Consider the following 25,642-nt stretch of genomic DNA (forward strand, 5'->3'; position numbering starts at 1 on the left):
ATTAAATCGTTCGCATATCGAAGCTTTGAGCGAACTATTGGTAGAATACAGATTGATATTATATTTTTTCACGAGAGCTTGAAAATCTGTATTGTAGAATTCCTTGCCTCTATCCGTATGAAGATTCTTTGGCCGTCTACCTTTCGCTAAAATAGATTTCATGGCCGCTGTCACATCGCGACCGGTTTTCCTTTTCACTGGCACAGTCCACGCGTGCTTGGAAAAATTATCAATTATCGTGAGAAGCCAATTATAGCCGCGATTTTGTCTAGAATAGGCCTGCATATCGACGAGATCGGCTTGCCACGTCTCATCGATACCTCGAACGTCGTACTTTCGTCTTGGATAATTACGTCTCGTTGGTTTGTGCAACTCCTCCACCACCGCTTCCATCTAATCGACTGTTTTCTAAATTTTCAACACTTGACTTTATTCGTGGTAATTCCTCCTTGATAATTGCATCCAAATCCTCAAGATCATTCCTTAATCGTGCGATCACGTCTCTCGTAGATTTGATTGCCATCTGAACAATGTTTTCCGCAGTTTCCCAATTTATAGCATCTTTAGCCTTCCACGGAGGAGCAAGATTTTCCAATCTTTTATTCTCTAGATCGTAATGGTACTCGCTCGTGAGCTTGAACCCAATACCGGGCGGACCGCGAAGACCGTGAACTCCTTGCTCTTTATATTTACGTCCGAATACGTCGACGTTCATTTTGATAATGCTCGAACGATAGGTATGCTCTTAGTATATATATAACCACCCTCGCGTAATTCTTCGATTATCGAATGAATTTCGTTGATGTGATTATTGTTACCAGCTGATTGCTCAGCCAATATAAAATCGAAGACGATCAACGAGCTCATTCGGATCATCCCAGTATATGTAATCCATAGAAGTATTGTTTCGAGCAATCTTGTAGGTAGGCAAAGACGTATCAGTCGTCTGTAGCAGCCCCTCGCCTCCTTTTGTATTTTTTTTAGTCAAACCAAATAACGGACCAATTATGTTATTGAATTTATTACTATTGTGCGCTCGTATAGCCTCGTTTGGATTATTTTTCTTCCTATGAATATTAGATATCTCCAAGATTTCTTTGTAGCTCTTGAGATCATTGGAAGTGATTAAACTTTGATCAGGTTGCTTTGCAACCAGTAACTCCATCAAACCCTGTGTTTTTGGATACTTGAAATCATCGACGTCTACGTTATCTTTGTCAAAAATCACCGTAGATTTACCAAGCGTGTATGATCCATTTCGTTCTTTACGTACTCCATAAATCAAGTCCACAAAATTCGAATCACTTTTATCCAATGCATTCGTGTACTTGTCGCCAGCTAAATGCTCATCCTCGCTCGGTTCGTCGGATAAACTGTTATAAAATTGTGTAGTATTGTGCGTGACAGTAGCATCGCTATCTCCGCCACTAGACTGAGCGGTTTCGTACTTGTCGACATTATCAGCCGAATTGATTTCGTATTTTAATTTTTTTTTGTTTAGAAATTTCGGCTTTTTAATAACTGTAACGGGAGTTTCGGGGGGAAGATTTTTTTTTTGTTCCTTCTCACTTATTATGACTTTAAGAGGATCGACTATTGGTTTGAATGTCTTATTCAAGACTTCGTCGGTATACTCTCGGTTATGCTTCAATAAACTATATTTTCGTCTTATCGCGTCTTGCGCTTTTACGAGTTGAGAAAGCACATGTTTTTCCCTTTGATGATCAGCCATGTTAACGCTTCGACGATCATCAAGAGACTGTGTACCGCATTACTATCGTGATATATTTATAACAAAACAATCAAAGCCCTTTCGATATCTTCCACAATTTATAGTTCTGTCTTTGTCGATCACTAAAAACCCATATTTATCATCCAACCAGCATTTTGCACAAAGTTCTTTAAATTGATTGTAAGTCATATCTGAATTCACATGATCGTCGTATATATGTTTCATATTTGCTTCGTCTTGTCAAAAAATTGCCAATAAATTGACGTTATCTCTCACGAGATGCTTAGGAATACGCGCGTACGTTTGCGAGAGATAGAAACAGTCGACGCTCCTATGTCTGCCCATACAAAAGAAAGCGCGTACATTGTCCTGTTTCTCACAGGCGATGTCGTCGAATATCATAATTGAATTAGGCAATGCATGCTCGGAATCGATCACAGATTCGTGCTCCTTGAACGAAAAATACTTCACTCCGTCTATCGGCTTTAACATCTCTTCCAATAATTTATACTTTGGCTGATCGAGCGATTTCGAGTACACGTAAATATTTTCGAATCTAACGCCATTGGGGTGAGTGATAAGCGCCAAAAGACTGTTGGTCTTGCCACAGTTGGACGGACCACAAAAAATAGCTCTGATGCTATTCGGCAGTAAATCTCCGTGACGCTTTGGTTGCTTATCCTCCCGCACGATGACGTCAAAATTTTCTACGGGAAGTTTCACAGTTTGTTTCTTGAAATTCATACTCACGAGACAGAGTTCGAACGATAACTGACCACATGGCTATATATATACCTGTTTTTATAGTTTAAAACGTTAGTCGTGTGTCGGACTTGGTCGAGGGATGATCATATGCAAACGTCAAAGAGCAAAGAAAGGACGAGGATTCGTCAATAACTTCCGTTTGAACTCCATATTTTAGGCTATCAATATTGCGGACCAGGAACTAAGTTACAGACACGTTTAGCTCGCGCCGATCCAGGAATCAATCCTCTCGACGCAGCTTGCAAGCAACACGATATAGCGTACTCGAAAAATCGAGAAAATATCCAGGCTAGAAATATCGCAGACAAAATTTTAGCTGAAAAAGCGATCAAAAGAGTCTTCGCTAAGGATTCTAGTTTTGATGAGAAAGCAGCTGCTTACGCTATATCTAACGCCATGAAATTAAAATCAAAGTTTGGTATGGGTCTCGCGAAGAGAAGAAAGAAAACCAAGACGAAAGGACGCAAGAAAACGAAAAAGTTAGTTAATTTGAAAAGCGTGATCAAAGCGGCCACATTCAAATGGTCCAAGGGTAAATGTGCGCGCAAAGTCATCGGTTCTGCTTTGAAAAAAGCTCGTACAACCGTTAAAAAAGCTGGTGGAAAAGCAAACATCAATGTTCCACGAATTCTGTCAATATCAACTAAGATGGGTGGAGCTTTGCCCTTCCTCATACCACTTTTTGCAGGCTTGAGTGCAACTGGCGCTCTAGCTGGTGGCGCCGCGGGAATCGCAAAAGCCGTGAACGATGCAAAGTCTGCAAAACAGCAATTGGAAGAGAACAAGAGACACAACAAAACGATGGAGACCATTTCTCTGGGAAAAGGTCTGTATCTCCAACCTTATAAAAAAGGCTATGAACTTTATCTCAAACCTTATCTGGGATCAGGTTTGAAAAAAAAAAAAAGTTCGAAATAAATTTACCAGATAGAGCCCTCACAAATGCCGACTTGATGAAGTATGCAAAAGTTTTGAGTATACCAAATTTTCGCGGAGTCTTCATGAGAAATGACTTACCGAGTTCTGGACCATATTATTAATCAGCTATAGTCAATCTTGACGGCGTCGAAGGAACAGGAACGCACTGGGTGGCTTATCGCAAAATCGGAAAAAACGTCACATATTTCGATAGCTTTGGAGATCTTAGACCACCTATTGATTTAATGATGTATCTTGGCAATATCGAGATCAAATATAATACGAAAAGATATCAAGATTTCAATTCTCACGTATGCGGTCATCTTTGCTTACAGTTTTTGTGCGAGGGTATAAAAGTAAAGGCAACGTGAAAATATCGGTAGTCATGTTCACACCGTCATGGAGGATTCGTTAACCCTGACGCTCTCGGGTAATTCTTCACTGTTGGAAGCGCACTATTTCCCACCAATCGAACTATCACAGCATAAACATTACAAGTTAGGCTTAGTCGAGTTTCTAACGTTCAACTCGATACCTAATATCGACGTACATATTAATAAATTTTACGTCGCAAATCAAATTATCGACATACCTGTCGGGACCTACGAGATCGACGACATTGATAAATTTCTTCGCAAAGCTGTGCAACCTCTTCGTACTGATAATAATAATAATATAATATTTAGTTTGAAACCAAACAACAACACCTTGCATTGTACAATCAAGTGTTCCGAACCTATCGATTTTCGTCCGCAGAATTCTATCGGACGATTGTTGGGTTTTTCACAACGTACATTAGAGGCAAACGTTTCTCACAACTCTGATCTTCCCGTCAGTATTCTCAGAGTGAACGCTGTGAGAGTCGAGTGTAATATAACCGCTGGAGCTTACTTGAACGGAAACACCGTTCACGATATTCACGAATTTTTTCCAGCAGTACCGCCTGGATATAAAATTATTGAAATTCCCTCTCGCGTGATTTATCTTCCAGTTACGAAAAAGTCTATAGATTATTTACAATTACGCATCGTCGATCAAGACGGAAATTTAATTAATTTTCGCGGTGAAGTCATAACCATCAGATTACACCTCAAAAGCGTATAATGGGAATTGTTTACGATTCAAAGAGTGGTAGGGACTATATAAGCATTGAAAAATGCAAACCCATCATCAGTCGTCGACTGAAATTGAAAACGTCAACACGACGAACTCCAGTCATCAATCGTCATCGGAAAGCGAAAGCTTTAACACGTCAAAGCATAAAATTCCTAAAAAGTCTTGGGTTAAGAGTAGTTCCAGGTGGAAAATAAATTGCCTAATATTTTCTTTTTGCTGCTGCTTTCAACGAAACAATGGAGAACATTCTCGAAATACAGTCACATGTCGTCTTCGATGAATCTTTGGCTCATTACGAGATCCACGCTCATCAACCTTACACCAATTCATCGTTCAAAAATAGTTACGAGATTCGTATATCAATTCAACATCAAGACTTGTGCCTTTTACCATCTCGCAGCTCGTTACACATTTGTGGACGATTACGCAGCAACAGTAACACTTTGTTAACGAATACTGATTTTGTTAATAATGCCATTTGTCACATGTTTGAAGAAATTAGGTATGAGCTGAATGCTATAGAAATAGATAAATGTAAGAACGTTGGTCTCACAACCGTTATGAAGAACTGGTTATCTCTCACTCCAAGTCAAACCTTGATTGCCGAAAATGCCGGATGGATAAATACCTTAGAACAAGAGGACCGTAAAATAACTAATGCGAATGGCGACTTTGACATTTTGATTCCTCTGAGCTTCATACTTGGATTCGCTGAGGACTATCGTAAAGTGCTAGTGAATATGAAACATGAATTAATTCTCGTAAGATCGAGTACTGATTTAAATGCAGTTTATCAAACGAAGAAGACCGTGGCCAACGTTGAAGCTTACGAAGAATTCAAGATTAATGTAACACGTCTCGAATGGCTTATGCCCTATGTGACTGCATCGAATGCAAAGAAAATACGTCTACTCGACTTTCTAAAAAGCGAACGAAGTATTTCAATGAGTTTTCGTAGTTGGGAACTGTACGAATATCCAGCGCTGCCTGCAAACACAATACACGTCTGGACAGTTAAAACGACAAATCAGTTGGAGAAACCACGCTACGTCATCTTAGCCTTCCAAATCAATCGAAAAAATGAACCAAACTCTAACGCTAGTATATTTGATCATTGTAACATCAGAAATGTAAAACTGTACCTCAACTCTCAGTGCTATCCATACGGTAATCTCAATATTGATTTCAGTAAAAACCAGTACGCAATGTTGTACGATATGTATGCCAATTTTCAAAACGTATACTACGGTAAGGATGCCGAACCGATGCTCAAAAAACTCGAATATAAAAATTACATGCCACTCGTAGTGATTGACTGTTCGAAACAAAACGAATCATTAAAAACTGCTCTAGTAGATGTGCGCTTGGAGTTCGAAACCAGAGAAAATATTCCCGAAGGAACTACAGCGTATTGTCTTATTCTACACGATCGCATCGTTCAGTATAATCCGATAAATGGAGATGTGAAGAAACTTATTTAAGAGTGGGGGGGGGGTATTAAAGAATTGACTCTTTCCTTAAGCAGCTCAGTAGTAGCTTTCTATCGCAATGGAGTACGTAGTGGATATGCAAGGCTTCATGATGCCTGGCAAAACTTATGCCGTGAAAGAGTTAGCGATACTCCCACTTAACTACAACGAAGAACCGCTCGTACGCTTGTTCAAACCTCCCTTTCCATGGCGAAGGCTAACGGAGAAATATAAGCGAGAAAATCTCTGGTTAGAACTCTACTATCATGGATTAACATGGAACTCTGGCGATTATAAATACGAAGAGCATAAATTCATCATCACAGATACACTCAAAGATGCCACAAAAATTTTCGTTTCCGGAGATTTGAAAAAAGAGTGGTTAGAACGATATGGCCTCAAAGTTTTCGATTTGAATGATTGGGGCTATTCGCCTTTCGAAAAATTAAAATCAGTTACCGTGTGCCCTAATCATAACGGCAAATACGTAACGACATGTGCACATCAAAACGTTAAAATAATGAAAAAGTTTTATATTGATGGCTGTTGTATGGATTGGGAAGAGAGCGATGAAGTCGTTGAAGGATTTCTATAGTGATTTTGTTTTTAAGTAAATACTTTGTAGAATAATATGTATTTTTTTAAGAACATGTAGAATAAGATATATTTTTTATCAATAAAAAAATTTTGTTTCAATTGATACAAAAAAATATTCTTTTATTTTTTATTAAACCATCCAACAAAAAAAAAAGCATATACACAGATTTTCCCGCTTATTATTGCAGGAGAGATTTCATCGAAAATTCGAGAGACATTCGCGAATTTTGAGAAATAAGTTTTCTTAATTTACAAGTAAATAACCATTAATATTAAGTTTTTAACACATGTAAATTTTACAGAATTAGTTATTTGTTGATTTTATACAATATGTAATTATCGCCAATATTGTCGTCAAAAGTTATTAACTAATAAAGTTAATTAACGTGATATTACATTATTTACAATAGAAAATTATTAAAATTTCATATAACTTTATAGTTGATTAATTTTGGAAGTATTTTCCAAAATTAATTATTTAAATTAATTAATAACATTTGAATTATGACTAATTTTTCATATTTGTAACGGTTTTTTCTAATCTTAATATGCAATTATTAGATTAATTATCTAAGATTTCTAAGTCATAAAGTTATCATTATCAAGTATTAACTTAATATTTTCGTTTTATATATAGCTTATTGTTTAAATATATTATTAATTGTTTATTTATTAATAACAGTTATTATTCAGCTGTTATTAATGAAACCAATTCTTACTCATGTTCTATGCTTATTCATTTTGCATATAAATTATTTATATTTTTCTAATATTTCATATGTTAATAAATAAATCAACTTTGCATATTGATATTCATTATTAATTTATAATTGAATGAGATATTCTGAATCTACATGTTAAAATCTATATAATCGATACTTTGTTATATTAAAATTAACATATTTTTCTTAATATCATGAATCATTATATCTATGTCTATTATTTTGTGACGTCACGCTGTTTATTTTGATTCGACTCTTATTTGTATACAGTCGCGTAAACAGTGAGGTAGCGCCGCTTAATGTATTGTTTTGACTAAACAGATAGATACGTTAGACTAGTTGCAGTCATTCAGTGATTTAATAAATAGCTCATATATAGGACCGTTACATATTCGAAAGCTTGATTAAGAGAAAGCGCGCCGTCGATCTCTTTATACGCTAAATTGTTCTTAATGAAGGCAATAATTCCACCTCCTTGTTTATGTAGACGATCTTTTCTCAGGGTCTTGAATTCAGGGAAATGTAGGCTAGCGTCGATATTATTCAGCTGTGATTTCTACACACACAAAAATGTTAATATGCTTGAGAATTTTGGGAATTTCTTCGATCCTGGCTCTAATACTTCTACAGTTCCAAAACACAATTTTGAGATCTTCAGAAACAACTTCTGCCATTATGAGAATCTAGGTTTCCGTATCTCCTTCGTAATTCTCTTGAGTTAAAAGGGACAATTTTTCCGACAATCTTTTACATCGGGCCTTAAGTTTGTGATCAGAGATGAGGTAGAGTAGATCGCCAATCATCTTGTGAAGACCGGTGAAATCATTAGTGAGTGATTCCGTGATAGATGCTATGTTACTTTTACCATAAGTTTGTTCGAGAAAGCTTTTGAAATTTTCAAAATTCAAACAGTAGGCCGTGGGATTATTTGTGATTTCGTCCTTCACAGCTTGGAGTGATGATTCAAGATCAGAGACTTCAGTTTCGCTAGACGAGCTATCGAGTATCTTGTCGCTTTTGTGTTTTTTGCTTAACGGTGGCTTGACTTTTTTCAGAGTACTGTTGCTATGGATTTTGACAGGGTCTTTATTTATCGGATTTAGTTTGTTATCAATCGGTATAGAGTAAGTTTCAAATTATCTTGAAAATAGCTTCGAAAATTTTTTTAAACTAGAATATGTCTCAGCCGAGCCTAACACTAAGTACTCTATTTTTACTGAAATTGTAACGAATGCTATTAAAGCAAATACACCTGTAAAGAGAATCGTTAATAACAAAAACCATCGCAATCCGGTTCCCTGGTGGGATTCGGACTGCGACAGGGTTAAAAGACTCAGAAGAGCTGCGTTCAAAAAGTGGCGTTTCTCTAAAAAACAACATGATTTTATCGAATATAAGAAAGCAGTTGCAGTGGCTCATAAGACATTTAAAACTAAAAAAAGAGCAAATTTTCGTAATTTTGCCGAAACGCTCAACTTCAACATTAATTAAAATTACGTCTGGAATAAATCCAAGTTGCTTAAAAATAAATGGGTTAAAATTACCCCTAACAGCTCCTCCGAAAACCACTAGAACAATGATCTTATTAACGATTGTCTAGATCATATCAGTCCAACTTGGTGTCAAAACAATCCGGATGTTCTACCTAACTGCTTATCCAATACTCTACTTGAATCCTTGCTCAATTTTGCTGAATTCAACGCGGCTCTCAGCAGTAAAAGTACTCGTTCGTCATGCGGTGTCGACGGCTTAGACTATGAAGCTATTCAACGTTTACCAATAAAATACAAACTTATTCTCGTTAACATATACAATGATATGTATCAAAATAGCTCATTCCCAGTCTAGTGGAAAACATCCCACATTCACTTCATTAATAAACCCAATGGCAAAAGCGTAAGGCCAATCGCCCTCAGCTCATGTTTATGCAAAGTGTTCGAAACAATGCTTAAAACTAAGTTGCAATGGTGGGTTGAAACTAATAACATCCTCCCTGATTTTCAGACTGGATTTAGAAAAGGTCAATCCACCATAGACAACCTGATTGGTCTGACCCTAGAGGTCGAGGAGGCTTTCTCTGAGGGTAAAGAAGTTCTTGCTGCTTTCCTAGATATCCAAGGCGCATTTGACAATGTCAATGTCGAAATTCTTTTGGATAAACTTGCGGCTGTCGGCTGCCCCCTTATATTTATTAAATTCATTCAACACTTGACTTGGGATAGAATAATCTGCTCTGATATTCTGGGTGAAAATATTAGAACGGTATGCAAGGGCGTCCCTCAAGGAGGGGTCCTCAGCCCTTTATTATCCTGCATTTATATTGCGTCTGTCTGTAACCACCTACCGAAATCTGTTAAAATTGCTAATTTTGCCAATGACATCGCCTTTTATTGTCAACGACTTCCTCTCTCGTCTAGTATCAGAGTCATTGAAAAATCTGTCGAAGTAATCTACCAAAATCTCGAAGAAATCGGTCTTGACTTGGCTCCGCTCAAAACTGACTTACTTCACTTTAATAAGTCGAGAATTACTCCCGGCGAAACATCTATCCAAATTAGAAACACCACTATTTACTCCAGCGAAACAGTACTATTTCTTGGAATTCTCTTCGACCACAGACTCACGTTCAAACATCACATTAATGCCGTTATTCAAAAAGCACAAAGGGCTAACAATATCATAAAATACTTATGCGGTGTCACGTGGGGATATTGCCCTAATACACTACTCATTTTCTATGAAAGCTATATACGCTCCATTTTAGAATATGGCTGTTATGTCTATTACCCTACGACTACGACACTCAGCCATGCCATCGAAAAAGTTCAATTCTCATCCATTAGACTCGCGCTTGGCTACCGTATGAGCACTCCTAATAATATTCTCTTATCCGTATCCAAACTACCTTTCGTTGAAGAGCGCGTCTATTTCCTATGCAAAAACTATATCAACAAAGTTATGTGCAATACTAGTCTTATTGCTCATAAAAATATCTTAAGGATTTTCAAAAAAGTCCAACACAATCAATGCAAGCTCAAGAAATCCAGAAGATTACTCATAAAGTGTATTAAAAATTCTGACTTTACCAACAGCACCATCTATACGAACAGCCACTACAACATTTATCTATACAATTATGACATTCCTTTTAACAATATCATAATTGACACCGAATTTGGTCCGCAGATTAGTAAACTTACTGATCTCAATGCTCAAATCAACAATCGATTAGCTGATGGAAATGCCTACGCTATTTTCACCGACGGTAGCAAAACACCCGACGGTATTTCAGTTGGCGCTGCAACTGTATGTGACAGACTTAATGTCTCAATCATGACAAAACTCGATAACAGAGAGTCCGTCTTTACGGCGGAATGCATTGCTATTAACGAAGCTGTTAAAATTGCTCTCAATCATACTAATCAGAATGTAATCATTTTCACTGACTCTCTAAGTGCGCTTTTATCTCTAAAAACTCTTAATCTTATTGTTAATATTCAAACCAACGCTTATATCTTTGATATTCATAAATTTCAGCAAAAAAGCCTTAATAATAGTTCCATTCAACTCATCTGGATTCCAGCGCACTCAGGAATTCAGGGCAATGAAAGCGCCGATCGCCTTGCCAAAGAAGCAACCTTACTAGCTCCCGACTCCGATCTGAAAATTCCTTCTCCTGACCTCAAAATGTACCTTAAAAATAATGCTCGTCTCAATACACTTAATATCATTTGCGAGGAAGGAACGATCAAAGGAAAAATTCTCTTTCAAAACTTTCACAACGACAAAATCAAGCCCTGGTTCCACAAACTCAAACTCCCAAGAAGTGCTATAACTACTATCAACCGTTACAGATCAGGGCATTATAATCTAAAAGCGTCACTTTATAAAATAGGACTATGTCAGGATACAACTTGCGATTGTAACTCTGAAGTTCAAGATCTTGACCACATCCTCTGGCAATGCCCAAAGTACGACAAAGAAAGAAACATATTAATCGACAACCTTAAGCTCTCTAGAATGTTCCTTCCTTCCTCCAGTATTGTGATACTAAGTAATATTAACGCCAAAATTGCTCGACATCTATATTCGTTCTTCAATGATTGTAAACTTATTATTTAATATTAAACTCAGTGATAATATCCTCACTTGATGTCAAACTACATCAGCTATATTATTGTTATCTTCTCTGTAACTCTTCACCCATAAAAACCAATGTATATTTATTCTCATTTCAGTCGCGATGTCGCCGTCGAGCGGTGCGGAGGTGCAACCGCCTGACGCATCATCGCTACATAAGCATTTCAAGTGTCATCCAAATACAAAAGTTGGAGCAGTTGTGTGTTTAGTATGTGGTAATTTCTATCATACGAGTGAAATAGTTGCAAAAATCAATGCAGGAAATGCAATCAAACTAATAAACAGCTCATTCATAATATGCCAGGAGCATCCAAATTTTGCACTAACATCAAACTTGCCATATGGGGACTTAAATGAACAAGCTAGTGCCTTTATAACACAATTCAAACTTGTAAGTAGAGAACAATTAAAACAGGAAATATTAAATGAGCTTGTGCATGAAAAGCAAATTATAAATGAAAACGATGATAATATGGACGTAACACAGATCAGTGATTTGGATGAATTACAACAATTAAAAGCCGAAAATAACCTATTGAAAGAACTATACAAAGAAACAAAAGAAAAAAATGAATTCCTCAATGAACTACTAATTAAAGAAAAACAAAATAAAAATACAAATACTAACATTATGAGAAAAACATATGCTGAAACAATTGCACTACCAAAACCTAAGCCCAAAAAAATACTAAGATTAATAATAAAGAAAAAGAGTAATGATAACATAAACTTAGAAAATCAAGTAGCACATTACTTAATTAAAGACAAAAACATACAAACAAAAAGTGTGCAAGTTAAAAATACTGACACAATAATTATCAACTGCATGACCGAAGAAAATGTCACAGAGTTAGAAAAAACTTTACAAAAAAAACTACCGGCACTTACTGTTCTAAAAGAAGAAATACGTAAACCGATAATTAAAGTAGTAGGAATTTCTAAAGCTTTCACAACAGTAGGTAAACTAGAGGGGCATCAACTCAGAGGGGTACTAGCTCACTGAGTTGAAGCGTGTGAGTTGAGGTGTGTGCATATTCACCTCATCCCCCCCCCCCTCCCGATCGGCCCGTGCACTGTCGATTCACCCCCCCCCCCCTCCTACTGAGTTATACCGATGCGTTCTACGCACTCCCCCTCCCCTACTGAGTTGATCTGATGTGGCGTATACCGGTGCGTTCTACGCACTCCCCCCCCTCCCCTACTGAGTTGATCTGATGTGGCGTATACCGGTGCGTTCTACGCACTCCCCCTCCCCTACTGAGTTGATCTGATGTGGCTTGATCTGATGTGGCGTGCGTTCTCTGCATTTCCCCCTCTCCCACTGATTTGATTCCTATGCACTACGCGCGTGTTCTGTGTTACGCGTTTTGATTGTTTTATTGTGTGTGTGTGTGTGTGTGTGTGTGTGTGTGTGTGTGTGTGTGTGCGCGTGTGCGCGCGTGTGTTAAAAATTTTTAGATTTATCTGAAAAAAAAACGGACGGATCGGGGGATCGAACGCGCGTCCTCCGGATCCGCAGGCCGATGCTCTACCGCTAGAGCTACAGCCACTGTTACCACGGGCAATACCGTATTGTGTATACTGGCTACACACGCGATTGATATGTGGGGGGGGGGGCGGCGGCGCCGGCGGCTGCTGCTGCTGCTGCTGGGGAGGGCCCAAGCGCTAATACATACAAATGATAATAAATTTTAATAAATATTTATTATAATTGGTATATAACGAATAATAATTTTTTATGTTCGATGTGTGCGCGCGGGCGCGCGTGTGTGCGTGCATGCGTGTCTCATCTACCGAAGATGGTTTAATAGAAAAAAACGTGCAAGTACCTGCTTACTTTCTTTTATTTGTAGACTTCGTGGTTGTAAGCTACTATAAATAGCACAGTGTAAGAATTATCGAATCTTTCATCAACCAGCATTCCAATAAAATGGATCGCTACTCTAAAGTAAAGTACTCTCGTCTTCCACAGGAAGACCCGGACGAAAAGAAGAACAAAGAATCATCGACATGGAAACAAAGTATTTCCAAATTTTCGAGCAATACTAAAAATTTTCCTGGACAAAAAGGCTATCAGCAGTTCAATAACGAAAAGAAGAAATAATCATATTTATACATGTCATCATTGTACACCACCTCAACTAATAAATAAACATTTTTTTGTCTAAATTCTATGTTGTATAAATTTTTTTTGTTGATAAAAAAATACAAAATTTATTATAAAAAAGATGAACTGCTGCTGCTGCTGCTGCTGCTGTCATCGTCAGAGTCAGCGAAGAATTTCGCTTTTTTTTTTTGTTGGATGGTTTAATAAAAAATAAAAGAATATTTTTTTGTATCAATTGAAACAAAATTTTTTTATTGATAAAAAATATATCTTATTCTACATGTTCTTAAAAAAAAAATACATATTATTCTACAAAGTATTTACTTAAAAACAAAATCACTATAGAAATCCTTCAACGACTTCATCGCTCTCTTCCCAATCCATACAACAGCCATCAATATAAAACTTTTTCATTATTTTAACGTTTTGATGTGCACATGTCGTTACGTATTTGCCGTTATGATTAGGGCACACGGTAACTGATTTTAATTTTTCGAAAGGCGAATAGCCCCAATCATTCAAATCGAAAACTTTGAGGCCATATCGTTCTAACCACTCTTTTTTCAAATCTCCAGAAACGAAAATTTTTGTGGCATCTTTGAGTGTATCCGTGATGATGAATTTATGCTCTTCGTATTTATAATCGCCAGAGTTCCATGTTAATCCATGATAGTAGAGTTCTAACCAGAGATTTTCTCGCTTATATTTCTCCGTTAGCCTTCGCCATGGAAAGGGAGGTTTGAACAAGCGTACGAGCGGTTCTTCGTTGTAGTTTAGTGGGAGTATCGCTAACTCTTTCACGGCATAAGTTTTGCCAGGCATCATGAAGCCTTGCATATCCACTACGTACTCCATTGCGATAGAAAGCTACTACTGAGCTGCTTAAGGAAAGAGTCAATTCTTTAATACCCCCCCCCCCCTCCTAAATAAGTTTCTTCACATCTCCATTTATCGGATTATACTGAACGATGCGATCGTGTAGAATAAGACAATACGCTGTAGTTCCTTCGGGAATATTTTCTCTGGTTTCGAACTCCAAGCGCACATCTACTGGAGCAGTCTTTAATGATTCGTTTTGTTTCGAACAGTCAATCACTACGAGTGGCATGTAATTTTTATATTCGAGTTTTTTGAGCATCGGTTCGGCATCCTTACCGTAGTATACGTTTTGAAAATTGGCATACATATCGTACAACATTGCGTACTGGTTCTTACTGAAATCAATATTGAGATTACCGTATGGATAGCACTGAGAGTTGAGGTACAGTTTTACATTTCTGATGTTACAATGATCAAATATACTAGCGTTAGAGTTTGGTTCATTTTTTCGATTGATTTGGAAGGCTAAGATGACGTAGCGTGGTTTCTCCAACTGATTTGTCGTTTTAACTGTCCAGACGTGATTTGTGTTTGCAGGCAGCGCTGGATATTCGTACAGTTCCCAACTACGAAAACTCATTGAAATACTTCGTTCGCTTTTTAGAAAGTCGAGTAGACGTATTTTCTTTGCATTCGATGCAGTCACATAGGGCATAAGCCATTCGAGACGTGTTACATTAATCTTGAATTCTTCGTAAGCTTCAACGTTGGCCACGGTCTTCTTCGTTTGATAAACTGCATTTAAATCAGTACTCGATCTTACGAGAATTAATTCATGTTTCATATTCACTAGCACTTTGCGATAGTCCTCAGCGAATCCAAGTATGAAGCTCAGAGGAATCAAAATGTCAAAGTCGCCATTCGCATTAGTTATTTTACGGTCCTCTTGTTCTAAGGTATTTATCCATCCGGCATTTTCCGCAATCAAGGTTTGACTTGGAGTGAGAGATAACCAGTTCTTCATAACGGTTGTGAGACCAACGTTCTTACATTTATCTATTTCTATAGCATTCAGCTCATACCTAATTTCTTCAAACATGTGACAAATGGCATTATTAACAAAATCAGTATTCGTTAACAAAGTGTTATTGTTGCTGCGTAATCGTCCACAAATGTGTAACGAGCTGCGAGATGGTAAAAGGCACAAGTCTTGATGTTGAATTGATATACGAATCTCGTCACTATTTTTGAACGATGAATTGGTGTAAGGTTGATGAGCGTGGATCTCGTAATGAGCCAAAGATTCATCGAAGACGACAGGTGACTGTATTTCGAGAATGTTCTCCATTGTTTCGTTGAAAGCAGCAGCAAAAAGAAAATATTAGGCAATTTATTTTCCACCTGGAACTACTCTTAACCCAAGACTTTTTAGGAACTTTATGCTTTGACGTGTTAAAGCTTTCGCTTTCCGATGACGATTGATGACTGGAGTTCGTCGTGTTGACGTTTTCAATTTCAGTCGACGACTGATGATGGGTTTGCATTTTTCAATGCTTATATAGTCCCTACCACTCTTTGAATCGTAAACAATTCCCATTATACGCTTTTGAGGTGTAATCTGATGGTTATGACTTCACCGCGAAAATTAATTAAATTTCCGTCTTGATCGACGATGCGTAATTGTAAATAATCTATAGACTTTTTCGTAACTGGAAGATAAATCACGCGAGAGGGAATTTCAATAATTTTATATCCAGGCGGTACTGCTGGAAAAAATTCGTGAATATCGTGAACGGTGTTTCCGTTCAAGTAAGCTCCAGCGGTTATATTACACTCGACTCTCACAGCGTTCACTCTGAGAATACTGACGGGAAGATCAGAGTTGTGAGAAACGTTTGCCTCTAATGTACGTTGTGAAAAACCCAACAATCGTCCGATAGAATTCTGCGGACGAAAATCGATAGGTTCGGAACACTTGATTGTACAATGTAAGGTGTTGTTGTTTGGTTTCAAACTAAATATTATATTATTATTATTATCAGTACGGAGAGGCTGCACAGCTTTGCGAAGAAATTTATCAATGTCGTCGATCTCGTAGGTCCCGACAGGTATGTCGATAATTTGATTTGCGACGTAAAATTTATTATTATGTACGTCGATATTAGGTATCGAGTTGAACGTTAGAAACTCGACTAAGCCCAACTTGTAATGTTTATGCTGTGATAGTTCGATTGGTGGGAAATAGTGCGCTTCCAACAGTGAAGAATTACCCGAGAGTGTCAGAGTTAACGAATCCTCCATGACTGTGTGGACATGACTACCGATATTTTCACGTTGCCTTTACTTTTATACCCTCGCACAAAAACTGTAAGCAAAGATGACCGCATACGTGAGAATTGAAATCTTGATATCTTTTCGTATTATATTTGATCTCAATATCGCCAAGATACATCATTAAATCAATAGGTGGTCTAAGATCTCCAAAGCTATCGAAATATGTGACGTTTTTTCCGATTTTGCGATAAGCCACCCAGTGCGTTCCTGCTCCTTCGACGCCGTCAAGATTGACTATAGCTGATTCGTGATAATATGGTCCAGAACTCGGTAAGTCATTTCTCATGAAGACTCCGCGAAAATTTGGTATACTCAAAACTTTTGCATACTTCATCAAGTCGGCATTTGTGAGGGCTCTATCTGGTAAATTTATTTCGAACTTTTTTTTTTTTTCAAACCTGATCCCAGATAAGGTTTGAGATAAAGTCCATACCCTTTTTTATAAGGTTTGAGATACAGACCTTTTCCCAGAGTAATGGTCTCCATCGTTTTGTTGTGTCTCTTGTTCTCTTCCAATTGCTGTTTTGCAGACTTTGCATCGTTCACGGCTTTTGCGATTCCCGCGGCGCCACCAGCTAGAGCGCCAGTTGCACTCAAGCCTGCAAAAAGTGGTATGAGGAAGGGCAAAGCTCCACCCATCTTAGTTGATATTGGCAGAATTCGTGGAACATTGATGTTTGCTTTTCCACCAGCTTTTTTAACGGTTGTTCGAGCTTTTTTCAAAGCAGAACCAATGACTTTGCGCGCACATTTACCCTTGGACCATTTGAATGTGGCCGCTTTGATCACGCTTTTCAAATTAACTAACTTTTTCGTTTTCTTGCGTCCTTTCGTCTTGGTTTTCTTTCTTCTCTTCGCGAGACCCATACCAAACTTTGATTTTAATTTCATGGCGTTAGATATAGCGTAAGCAGCTGCTTTCTCATCAAAACTAGAATCCTTAGCGAAGACTCTTTTGATCGCTTTTTCAGCTAAAATTTTGTCTGCGATATTTCTAGCCTGGATATTTTCTCGATTTTTCGAGTACGCTATATCATGTTGCTTGCAAGCTGCGTCGAGAGGATTGATTCCTGGATCGCCGCGAGCTAAACGTGTCTGTAACTTAGTTCCTGGTCCGCAATATTGATAGCCTGGAATATGGAGTTCAAACGGAAGTTTATTAATGATATTATTGACGAATCCTCGTCCTTTCTTTGCTCTTTGACGTTTGCATATGATCATCCCTCGACCAAGTCCAACACACGACTAACGTTTTAAACTATAAAAACAGGTATATATATAGCCATGTGGTCAGTTATCGTTCGAACTCTGTCTCGTGAGTATGAATTTCAAGAAACAAACTGTGAAACTTCCCGTAGAAAATTTTGACGTTATCGTGCGGGAGGATAAGCAACCAAAGCGTCATGGAGATTTACTGCCGAATAGCATCAGAGCTATTTTTTGTGGTCCGTCCAACTGTGGCAAGACCAACAGTCTTTTGGCGCTTATCACTCACCCCAATGGCGTTAGATTCGAAAATGTTTACGTGTACTCGAAATCGCTCGATCAGCCAAAGTATAAATTATTGGAAGAGATGTTAAAGCCGATAGACGGAGTGAAGTATTTTCCGTTCAAGGAGCACGAATCCGTGATCGATCCCGAGCATGCATTGCCTAATTCAATTATGATATTCGACGACATCGCCTGTGAGAAACAGGACAATGTACGCGCTTTCTTTTGTATGGGCAGACATAGGAGCGTCGACTGTTTCTATCTCTCGCAAACGTACGCGCGTATTCCTAAGCATCTCGTGAGAGATAACGTCAATTTATTAGCAATTTTTCGACAAGACGAAGCAAATATGAAACATATATACGACGATCATGTGAATTCAGATATGACGTACAATCAATTTAAAGAACTTTGTGCAAAATGCTGGTTGGATGATAAATATGGGTTTTTAGTGATCGACAAAGACAGTACTATAAATTGTGGAAGATATCGAAAGGGCTTTGATTGTTTTGTTATAAATATATCACGATAGTAATGCGGTACACAGTCTCTCGATGATCGTCGAAGCGTTAACATGGCTGATCATCAAAGGGAAAAACATGTGCTTTCTCAACTCGTAAAAGCGCAAGACGCGATAAGACGAAAATATAGTTTATTGAAGCATAACCGAGAGTATACCGACGAAGTCTTGAATAAGACATTCAAACCAATAGTCGATCCTCTTAAAGTCATAATAAGTGAGAAGGAACAAAAAAAAAATCTTCCCCCCGAAACTCCCGTTACAGTTATTAAAAAGCCGAAATTTCTAAACAAAAAAAAATTAAAATACGAAATCAATTCGGCTGATAATGTCGACAAGTACGAAACCGCTCAGTCTAGTGGCGGAGATAGCGATGCTACTGTCACGCACAATACTACACAATTTTATAACAGTTTATCCGACGAACCGAGCGAGGATGAGCATTTAGCTGGCGACAAGTACACGAATGCATTGGATAAAAGTGATTCGAATTTTGTGGACTTGATTTATGGAGTACGTAAAGAACGAAATGGATCATACACGCTTGGTAAATCTACGGTGATTTTTGACAAAGATAACGTAGACGTCGATGATTTCAAGTATCCAAAAACACAGGGTTTGATGGAGTTACTGGTTGCAAAGCAACCTGATCAAAGTTTAATCACTTCCAATGATCTCAAGAGCTACAAAGAAATCTTGGAGATATCTAATATTCATAGGAAGAAAAATAATCCAAACGAGGCTATACGAGCGCACAATAGTAATAAATTCAATAACATAATTGGTCCGTTATTTGGTTTGACTAAAAAAAATACAAAAGGAGGCGAGGGGCTGCTACAGACGACTGATACGTCTTTGCCTACCTACAAGATTGCTCGAAACAATACTTCTATGGATTACATATACTGGGATGATCCGAATGAGCTCGTTGATCGTCTTCGATTGTTATTGGCTGAGCAATCAGCTGGTAACAATAATCACATCAACGAAATTCATTCGATAATCGAAGAATTACGCGAGGGTGGATATATATATACTAAGAGCACACCTATCGTTCGAGCATTATCAAAATGAACGTCGACGTATTCGGACGTAAATATAAAGAGCAAGGAGTTCACGGTCTTCGCGGTCCGCCCGGTATTGGGTTCAAGCTCACGAGCGAGTACCATTACGATCTAGAGAATAAAAGATTGGAAAATCTTGCTCCTCCGCGGAAGGCTAAAGATGCTATAAATTGGGAAACTGCGGAAAACATTGTTCAGATGGCAATCAAATCTACGAGAGACGTGATCGCACGATTAAGGAGTGATCTTGAGGATTTGGATGCAATTATCAAAGAGGAATTACCACGAATAAAGTCAAGTGTTGAAAATTTAGAAAACAGTCGATTAGATGGAAGCGGTGGTGGAGGAGTTGCACAAACCAACGAGACGTAATTATCCAAGACGAAACTACGACGTTCGAGGTATCGATGAGACGTGGCAAGCCGATCTCGTCGATATGCAGGCCTATTCTAGACAAAATCGCGGCTATAATTGGCTTCTCACGATAATTGATAATTTTTCCAAGCACGCGTGGACTGTGCCAGTGAAAAGGAAAACCGGTCGCGAAGTGACAGCGGCCATGAAATCTATTTTAGCGAAAGGTAGACGGCCAAAGAATCTTCATACGGATAGAGGCAAGGAATTCTACAATACAGATTTTCAAGCTCTCGTGAAAAAATATAATATCAATCTGTATTCTACCAATAGTTCGCTCAAAGCTTCGATATGCGAACGATTTAATCGCACGTTGAAGAACGCTATGTGGAAAAAGTTTAGTCTCCGTGGGAACTACAAATGGTTCGACGTACTACCGGAGCTCACAGCTGCTTACAACAATCGCAAACACAAAACTATTGGTATAAAACCTATCCAAGTTACAGCGGCGAATCAAGCTCAAGTATTAAAAAAATTTATACAATACGCGGGAAGAAGAAAGCCAAAGTTCAAAGTTGGCGACAAAGTCAGAGTGAGCAAAGCGAAGCAAGTATTTGAAAAGGGATATACACCAAATTGGTCAACGGAAATATTTACAATTGTGCGCGTGGCACCAACAAATCCAACTACTTATCATTTGAAAGATTATCAAAATAAGCCTATCCTAGGTGGCTTCTACGAACAGGAACTTCAGAAAACCAAATATCCCGACATCTATCTAGTGGAAAAGGTTATTAAGAGGCGTGGTAATCGAGTTTTCGTAAAGTGGTTAGGATTTGATGATTCGCACAATAGTTGGATAAATAGAACCGTATTGTAGAGAAAAAAAGAAAAACTATGTAGATTGAAGAATTAATAAATAAACACACACACACACACATATTTTGATTTGAAAAAAAATATAAAGGAAGTTTATTCTCTTCTTTTTTTTCTTGTTATGCGTACATTGATATACATATATTTATGCAGTTGTAAATTCTATACAACCATTACCCTTATGGCTGAGAAATAATTTAAGTTTATTAGCGTAATCCGACATATCGTTGTACAGCTTTTCATTCACGATCAGCGCACTCGATACCTTGTTTGGTAGAAACAGCTGAAACTCCTCGTTCACTTCGGCTACGATTTTTGCACCGTATCGTGTTTCAACTTGTTTGAGTCTGGTGATCATATACTTGGATTCTGTGTCCAATTCACGAATCTTCATAGTGGGTTTGAATTGATTACAAGCTAAATTATTCAGCTGCGCGAGATCCATCTGTAGAAAAAAACAATGATATCTAAACTCAGTCGACTTGAAACAAAACACACACACACACACACACACACACACACACACACACACACACACACACACACACACACACACACACACACACAAAATCACAATTACCTCGTGTAATTTTTTTTATTTTTTTCTAATTTTATCGACGAACCGAGCTTCCAGTAACTTTCTTTTTCTCGGTGCAAGTTGACTAAGAATGAAATTCGAAGACTGCTGCTCGCTACTCGTCGTCGTCGTCAACGTTGCTGGTAACTTTGTCTCGATGAGAATGAGCTGCGAAGCCTCGGGCGTCGATTGATATAACCCGTCCCCCACTCCGCTCTTTTTCGGCGACGGCGGCTCGACAGCGGCGGCGGCGGCGGCCGGCGGCTCGACGGCGGCGGTCGGCGGCTCGACGGCGGCGGTCGGCGGCTCGACGGCGGCGGTCGGCGGCTCGACGGCGTCGGTCGGCGGCTCGACGGCGTCGGCCGGCGGCTCGACGGCGTCGGCCGGCGGCTCGACGGCGTCGGCCGGCGGCTCGACGGCGGCGGTGGCGGCTCGACGGCGGCGGTCGGCGGCTCGACGGCGTCGGTCGGCGGCAGCAGCGACCGTTGGCTCGACTGCGATCAATCCCAACGCCTCTATCCGCCCCTCCCTCTCCACCAACGGAATGCCGTAATGGCCCCAAGGAAGCGTATCGGTGGTTCCGGGCAGCAAGAAGCGTTTATCGTCGTGCGCGCTGAGCGCGATCTTTGTTTGTCTCTCGCTGTACAATTGATGATGACGCGATCTGATGAACTTTTGCTGTCGGCTCATAATCACATTTTCTCGGAGACATTTGACGTAGTCGGCGAACGTAATCGTGGTATTCAGCACCGAATTCTTGATCCCCTTTGCCTTCTTTATCGCATCTCTATTCCGAACTCTCACGCTGTACATTTTGCTTCTGAGTCCCACGAACTCGAGCATGAGCATTCCGGCGTTCTCGTCCTTCATCTTGCCGACCACCTTCTTATTGGCTCTGGGAATCGCGAAGCGATTCGGCTCTGGAAAATCCGACGTATCGAATTCGTGAATATCACGACGCATGACCTCGTACATGTCTACATTGGTGATCTCGTACACGAGACTGTCCGTGTCGGTGTACAGAAGCTTGCAACGCTCCTCGCCAATGGCGGCACCGAGCATGTAGTCGTAGTGGAATCGATACACGAGCGTCTTGGACAAGTCGAGAACAGCGAGACCTATGTAAATGGGTTTTCTCACGGTGATTTCCGTACGCAACAGTTGAATCGCCACCAGTTCGTCGTCGAAAATGTCGCTACTGTGGAAATTTGGTCGAGCTATCAGAGCCTCGGCACCGTATCGCCCCTCCCACTTGTTCACCAACTTCACGTCGATGTGTTTCTTCTCGTTTTCCATGGTCTTGCCGTACACCGCATTGTTGAACAGTTTGTACAGCATTTTTTCGAATTCGTTTGCCGCTCGCTTACGCAACTCGCTATTCAAATCGATGTACGTCTTGAGCCATGGGCTCTGCTTAAACTTTAAAACCCGATGTATCTTCGCGAGGTGCAAGCCATGCCCTATTGCTTGTTTCAGAGCTCTGTAGTGGATTACGTAACGCTCCTTATCATGGAGAGTCGTCATGAGCTTTTTCTGCTTGGATCCCGGAGCGGCTTTGTGCTCCGGACAAAATGGCATATCTCTGTGCGCATCGTGAATTTCTTCTGGATACTCCAAATCCACCTCGAGTATGTAACCGAAGGCTGAGTCATCGGGAATATCGAAGGAAAAGTTGGCGGTGGCGTCAATGTCGCACCATTCGAAATCACCGAGTGGAAGTGGCTCGGTCATACTCCAACCGTAAAGGTTATTGACGTCAAAATACATCAAATATTTGTCATCTTTCTGTGGATCGTAGTTGTCGTCGTCGTCGTCGTCGTCGTCGTCGTCCATGTATGGATTGTTCGCGGCAGCGTACCTATTACAACACTGGCTAACTCCACCGCGAATGCCGCGCTCGACAAACATGAGCATGTCGATATCCGTCAAGAGCTCCAACCTTACACCCGTATACTTCAACATGGCGTCCCAACTCAGTCCGGGCGTCGTATAGTAGTGGGCCGGATCCAAACGATACGCCGTTCGACACTTGGCTCTGAAATTTTCAAAAACTTCGGCCAACAAGAGAACGTCCGTCTTGAGATACAAATCCGAATAGTTGCCGAGATCGGCGATGTCGAACGTTCTCCAAACGTTCTCCGCGTGACTGTACTCTTCGTCGCTGATATCCGAATCGTACAGACTGCTGTAAAAATCTTGCTTTTGTGGAAGCGTCGTCGTCTCCTCGAGTTTTGTAAACGACGACACATAGTCATACGGAAATACACCTTTTCTCTTGAGTAGGGCAATCTGCGGCAGTGTGTATCCGTCATCATGCTGAAAATGTCGCTCTAGAATATCGTGTTTTTCCAAGTACGACGATAGTTTGTCGAGCGAGGACGCCATAAATCGAAACGAATCGACGAAACGCAGCTTTATATCGGTACCTTCCACGTACTTCGTAAAAGATATGTATTTTTCCTTGGTTTGAGGAATGAGGCTCACTCGACCGGGAAATTCGTTCGCGATTTCCCGGATAAATAGATGCGCATCGTATCCGCTGAGATTGTGAAAAAAAACGGGTATAGTTCGCGATTCTTGATAAGCAATGTTACACGTGCTGTGAGCAGCTCCACGATACTTTCCCGTAAAGTGACAATGATCGCGAACTTTTCTGTCTTTTTTTTTTTTTTCATTCTCGACAAAAGGCCTATTACATATATGACATAGCGTAGCACGAAGAAAGCTAAGTGCCTCTTGAAACGTTAAATTTTCCATAGGCTGCGGGCTTCTGTACAACTCTTGCAGATACTTGGCCAAATCGTGAAGATTGCGAACGAACCACTTGGCCGGACCAACGTCATCGACGGTTTTCTGTCTGTAGCTTCGATAACGCGAAAGAGAGTCATCGTAGCTACACTTGACGAAAAAGCCAACGCTGTACGGTTTGTGACGTTGATAGATCCGCTCGTCGTTGGACACCGCTTCCAAGAGACTCTCAAAATCGGCGTACACGACGAACGGTACCGCGCACTCATTTTTAAAGTTTTCAAATTGTAAATATTTATCCTTGACACTGGGAAGCACAATTTTACACATATTCACATTTTTACAGTCGATCTCGTGCGTTTTCAATCTCTCTTCAGTTAGAAAATAGTGCAAGCAACGATCGCATATGTACGACTTACATTTGCGAAATGACAACTGTCGATACATCAATCGAGATAAGTCTTTTATCCAAACGTAGTGCACTTTGTATGGTATACCGGGACGTTCCATTTGCTGCTGCTGCTGCTGCTGCTTTTCGTTTACATCGATATAATAATTTTCCACTAGAAGAAGATTCACATGCCTGTCTTTTTTCTCATCGGTCAAATGTTGCGGCAACACATCGTAGGATCCATTATTCAAATTTAAAAAGTACACGTTCACTGAAACGTTGTTTTGCTTTTCAAATTTCACGATTTCTTTCGGGTGTACCGGAAATGATAGATTTTTGAAATTATATTTATCTTGATGTGCAGTATAGGCAGTGACACGGCATGCATTCCTTGCGACTGGATGTAACGCCGAAAGGATGGCCCATTTGAAGCATTCGTTATCGTTGTTCCGCACGTTCACACAGGCTTTCTTATTTTTAACAGGCTTGGGCAATTCAACGTAAGAACCAACTCTCATAGGATTGTACTTGCTGATATTTACGGTTAAGTTTAATATAACGCGAAGAGACCAGCCTGAGTCTTGCTCTTGAAATTCTTCCGTGCTCTTACTAATTGGTTGTAAAACGTTTTCGACGAACCACTCGTCTATGTCTGTGGTTAGGTATATCGGCGCCATCTTCGTATTGAAATGCTTCACATCGAGCTTTTCATCGCAATTATTCTTTTCGACTGCATACTCGGCATCCAGTACGGCATTAACTTTTAAAGAACTATGTTTCTCCAAGGTCTCCGTAATTTGAGCATGGAATAATGGTTTGGCATGCCTCAAAAACGCATTCAAATCCAGATGTTTCAGATTGGTTATCACACCAGTCTTTATTCTGCCTTTGAACGCACTATT

At 39.6% G+C, this 25,642-nt stretch overlaps 1 protein-coding gene across 1 annotated transcript; it reads left to right on the forward strand.

Annotated features, from left to right (window-relative positions):
- Positions 1-9,263: 9,263 nt before the first annotated feature.
- LOC131669309 (uncharacterized) lies at positions 9,264-11,441 on the forward strand. The gene has a single exon (XM_058944097.1). The coding sequence runs from the start codon at positions 9,264-9,266 to the stop codon at positions 11,439-11,441; it is 2,178 nt and encodes a 725-aa protein (XP_058800080.1).
- Positions 11,442-25,642: the final 14,201 nt, after the last annotated feature.

The sequence above is a fragment of the Phymastichus coffea genome, unplaced genomic scaffold (assembly GCF_024137745.1).
Source record: "Phymastichus coffea isolate CEN01 unplaced genomic scaffold, Cenicafe_Pcof_1.1 PCOF00007, whole genome shotgun sequence".
Taxonomy (NCBI): Eukaryota; Metazoa; Arthropoda; class Insecta; order Hymenoptera; family Eulophidae; genus Phymastichus; species Phymastichus coffea.